General features: G+C 39.5%; 2 protein-coding genes across 3 annotated transcripts in view; both read left to right on the plus strand.

Annotated features, from left to right (window-relative positions):
- Window positions 1–2,336, plus strand: part of pygo1 (pygopus family PHD finger 1) — a 6,125-nt gene extending 3,789 nt beyond the window's left edge. Inside the window, exon 3 of the mRNA XM_058388401.1 lies at window positions 1–2,336. This exon is cut by the window's left edge and continues 259 nt beyond it. Within this exon, the coding sequence (XP_058244384.1) occupies window positions 1–866 (866 nt within the window). The 3' untranslated portion in view covers window positions 867–2,336.
- A 1,369-nt stretch (window positions 2,337–3,705) lies between these two features.
- dnaaf4 (dynein axonemal assembly factor 4) overlaps window positions 3,706–5,000 on the plus strand; it is a 7,387-nt gene continuing 6,092 nt past the window's right edge. The window contains exon 1 of one of the 2 annotated variants that reach the window (XM_058388400.1): window positions 3,706–3,978. In XM_058388400.1, coding sequence (XP_058244383.1) covers window positions 3,856–3,978 — 123 coding nt within the window. In that variant the 5' untranslated portion in view covers window positions 3,706–3,855. The remainder of the gene's footprint in view (window positions 3,979–5,000) is intronic. The other variant, XM_058388399.1, reaches the window with a different exon arrangement.

Below are 5,000 nucleotides of genomic sequence, written 5' to 3' on the forward strand. Positions count from 1 at the left end.
ACCTGTTCGCCCAGAACCCGATGGGCCCGATGGGTTTTAACCGAGCACCCGGGTTCAACTACGCGCATCCCGAGAACCCGGCCTTCGCTATTCAGCCCATGTTTCACAACAACGGTGGCATGCCCCAGCACTTCAGACCGGGTCCTGGAGAGAGCATCAGCCAGCTTTCTCTTTCTAACATGAACCAGAACCACGGTCCAGATCCGATATTCGGCCCGGAGGTGACAATGGGCGGGAATCGTCTTGTGGCTGTGATGAAATCCGGCCCAGATATGAGCCCTGGACTGAATTTTGCCCAGCCTACGACGCCGAAACAGGAACCGGGCGAGAGCGGAAACAAGAACGCTACGCCTCCACGGAAACCGAGCCAGATCTTAGAAGAGGGCGGAGCTCCAGAGAGCCAGACGGAGCTTAAAGCGAAAAACAGATCTAATGTCGAAGGAGGTGTGGAGAAGATCAACGGTGTCCTTCACGCCAACACCGAACCGCTAAAGAAGTCTTCTCAGCCTGTCACGGAGAGCAGCGGCGAGAGGAACCGCCGGCCCAACAGCGGCAAAACCGGCTCGGCCAACAGCAAGAGAAATCGCACGAGTGGCTCCGCCCCCTCCGAGCCCATGTACCCATGCGGGATCTGCCTGGGTGAAGTGAACGACGATCAGGAGGCCATCTTGTGCGAAGCCTCGTGTCAGAAGTGGTTCCACCGTGTGTGCACGGGGATGACTGAGACGGCCTACAACCTGCTGACCGCCGAGACGGCCGCCGTGTGGGGCTGCGACTCCTGCATGGACGAGAAGGACGGAGCGCAGCTGCTCAAAACCAGGGAGGCGTCCGGCTCGGCTACGGCAAACAGCGAGGGACAAACCTGAGTGGTGTGTGTGTGTGTGTGTGTGTGTGTGTGTTGTCATCACACACATTTTAACATGCAGATCTTTTTTTTTTGTAGCATAACTTTCTAAGTCTCAAATCCACGCTTGATTTTATTAAATCTGCTCCGGTTCCTATTTCTCACTGAAGGAATCTAAACGAAGCCGGCAAGACTTTCGGGGTTTTTTTTATTAAATCTTCACTCGTTTCTCATAACTCTGTAGGTTCCAGGATATTTGTTTGTTTAAGCCCCGCCCCTTTATCGTACAGGAGCCGGGCTGCGATGCGTTCTGTATCGGAAATGCTTTACTGAGATAGAACAGATGCATAATAATAAGAAAAATTACGAGCAGGTGATTCGATTAGAAATGTTTAAATTATGTACAAAGTGTAAAATCTTTATTTTTACAGATTTATTTTCCTCACTGCCTTGTGAGTGTGTGTGTGTGTGAGAGAGAGAGTGAGTTTGAGAAAGAGAAAGAGTGTGTGAGTGAGAGAGAGTGTGAGAGAGAGGGATAGAGAGAGTGAGAGAGAGAGAGAGAGAGTAAGAGAGAGAGAGTGTGTGAGAGAGAGCGAGAGAGAGAGACAGTAAATGAATCTTCAGTTGCAGTTCCTCTCTCAGTGAGTGTGTGTGATTTAGAACACTCCTCACCATCTTTCTGTTCAGTTCTGAGGTTTCTCTACACCGTGTCTTCTGAGGTCAGATGTCTTCCTGTGGCACAACCGCTCTCTCTCTCTCTCGCTCTCTCTCTCTCTCTCTCTCTCTCTCTCTCGCTCTCTCTCTCTCTCTCTCTCTCTCTCTCTCTCTCTCTCGCTCTCTCTCTCTCTGGGTGTCTCTCTCTCTGGGTGTCTCTCTCTCTATCTCCTGCTGTAGAAATTCATTCTACCATCTTTCATTTTTCCTTTAGCTTTTCTTCCTTGTTTGCTCCTGGCCAATCCTCCCCCTCCCCCGCCCCCAGAAGGCGGAGCAAGTGCTCTCGGCCCTCTTCCTCATACTTCAGCTCTTACACAGCACCAAAGTATCACTATGAATGACCAGAGAGAGAGAATGCTCCGCTCACACAGACAGCACATGGGCGTGGCATCATTACATGATGATGTGAGGTAGCAGTGACCGTCTCTCTGGCCGCTTCCACACGTTTTTCTACTTTGCTTGTGCTCTCTTTCTTTCTTTTTCCCTGTGTGTTTCCTCCACTCTGCCGTTCCTTCTCTTTTCTCTTCATGTGATTGTGATTAATGTAGCAGAGAGAGAGAGAGAGAGCGATGACAATAATAATGATGATGATAATAATAATGTACGTTTATTATGCTATAGCTTGTGCACTAAAATGCTTCTGTATGATGGTTACACGGCATTTCTTTCTCTGGATTATTCTGTTTTATATGAGAGTTTGCTACTTGAAGGTTAGGAAAAAAATTGTACAGAATATATCCAGGATTTATGAATGGTAAATAAATGGATTTATATCGCCTCTGAGTTTGTTTTTTTTTATTATTATTATTATTTTTTATTAGCATTATTATTATTAACATTATTATTAGTGTTATTATTAATAATAGCGTTATTATTATTATTATTAGTAGTAGTAGTAGTAGTGTGATTTTTATTATTATTAGTGTTATTTTTATTATTAGCATTATTGTTAGCATTATTATTATTTTTATTATTGTTTTTATTTTATTTTTATTATTATTAGCGTTATTATTAGCATTATTATTAGCGTTACTGTTACTATTATCATTATTATTATTATTTTTCTCTTTATTATTTTGACTGTACTGTATGCTTCAGATGATCATCAGATAATCTCCTTCCATATTCGCCATCGTTAACTGTTTACGAAATGCAAAAGTTTGTGCACCCCTAAGACGACATCAGGAGGCTGTACAGTGTGTCTGCTTTCAGAGAGGAATCAGAATTTTCAGAATAAATCCGACTTTTGAGATTCATCAGGATTTTAACGAATCTGAATTTTGAGATTTAAAATCTGAATTTTGAGTAATCAGTATTTAAACATAAACAAGTGAGAATTATGTGATCATGAATGAGAATTTCAGCATAAATCAGAATTTTAAGTAAGAATTCTGAAATAGTAAACAATTTATGATTTCATCATGAATCAAAATTTCGAGAGAAGTTTGAAACATTGGTTAGAATTTTAAGAGAATTCCGACATAATATAGACTTTTGAGAGAAGTTCGAAATAATATAGAATTGTAAGAGAATTTCAAAACAGAATTGTGAAACAAATTAGAATTTTGAGAGAATTTCGACATTAATTAGAATTTTAAGATCATTTTGACATAATATAGATTCGAATATTGAGAGAATTTCGAAACATTGATTAGGATTTTGAGATCATTTCGACAAAAATGAGAGTTTTGAGATAAATTCAAAACATTAATTAGAATTTTGAGATCATTTCGACATAATATAGAATTTGGAGAGAATTTCGAAACATAAATTCGAATTTTGGGATGATTTCCAGATCGTATCTGACGGATTTCTGACGGAACTCTGACAGTCACAGTAGAAGAAATGCACCATTTTGACACCGCTCAGCATTTTGAGATAAATGTAATGAGATAATAAAGATGATTTATTCTTTTGGTTGTAAATAAAGAAAATATAATATTTATTGTCAATATATGTCAATATAGTTTTTTTTTTCTTTGAAACCTGCTGGACATTGACCTGTAGCGTGGATTTAAACAAAAATCATCACACCGCGTCCCGAATTACACACACTGCCTACAGTAGTGCACTACAGTGTGTGTGTGTGTGTGTGTGTGTGTGTGGGGCCACGCTGTATCTAGTGCACTTCATGTCTCGGGTTTGGGACTCAGCCTTTAGCGCTGCAACGTCGTCATAGCAACCAGGCGCTTTCCCCGTCCCGCTTTATAAACAACCGCAGCAGAAGTTAGAGAGAGTTCTCCCGGGGGTTCTTCTTCTTCTTCTTCTTCATCATCTTCATCCTCCTCATCCTCAGCATGCCGCTCCTGGTCACGGATCACACCTGGACCCAGACCGAGAGCACGGTGTTCCTCCGCGTGCCGTTAAAAGCCGTTAAACCGGCCAGAGTGGACGTCGTGTGCACCGAGGAGTACCTGAAGGTGAGATGAGGAGTTCCGGAAGTTCGGGTTAGCTCGTTAGCTAATCACGCTAACACCTGTGACCCTGTTACTGTAAACTTCTGGAAATTACAATATTAAAAAATATTTAGCGGGGGAAAAAATTATATTAGAAAATAATTTTCATTTTAGAAAGTGGAAGGATTTCTTATCTGGAGATGATCATAAATCCTTTACTAACTTCATCATTTATTTATTCATATTCAGAATTATTCTTACTGAGACTAATGTCTGATAGATAGATAGATAGATAGATAGATAGATAGATAGATAGATAGATAGACAGACAGATAGATAGATAGACAGATAGATAGATAGATAGATAGATAGATAGATAGATAGATAGATAGATAGATAGATAGATTGATGTATAGTAATATAGATGGATAGATAGATAGATAGATAGATAGATAGATAGATAGATAGATAGATAGATAGATAGATTGATGTATAGTAATATAGATGGATAGATAGATAGATAGATAGATAGATAGATAGATAGATAGATAGATAGACGGACAGACAGGTAGATAGATAGATAGATAGATAGATAGATAGATAGATAGATAGATAGATAGATAGATAGATAGATAGATAGATTGATGTATAGTAATATAGATAGATAGATAGATAGATAGATAGATAGATAGATAGATAGATAGATAGATAGGTAGATAGATAGATAGATAGATAGATAGATTGATTGATGTATAGTAATATAGATAGATAGATAGATAGATAGATAGATAGATAGATAGATAGATAGATAGATACACGGACAAACAGGTAGATAGATAGATAGATAGATAGATAGACAGACAGACAGATAGGCAGATGGATGGATAGAAAGATAGAAGCATAGATAGATAGATAGATAGATAGATAGATAGATAGATAGATAGATAGATAGATAGATAGATAGACTTATTATTTAATGGTAGAGTAATTTGTAATCTTTAACACACTTGTGGAGTAAGAGAAATAAAACACCTTGTGATTTGCTG

Source organism: Hemibagrus wyckioides, linkage group LG04 (genome assembly GCF_019097595.1).
Source record: "Hemibagrus wyckioides isolate EC202008001 linkage group LG04, SWU_Hwy_1.0, whole genome shotgun sequence".
NCBI classification, from domain to species: domain Eukaryota; kingdom Metazoa; phylum Chordata; class Actinopteri; order Siluriformes; family Bagridae; genus Hemibagrus; species Hemibagrus wyckioides.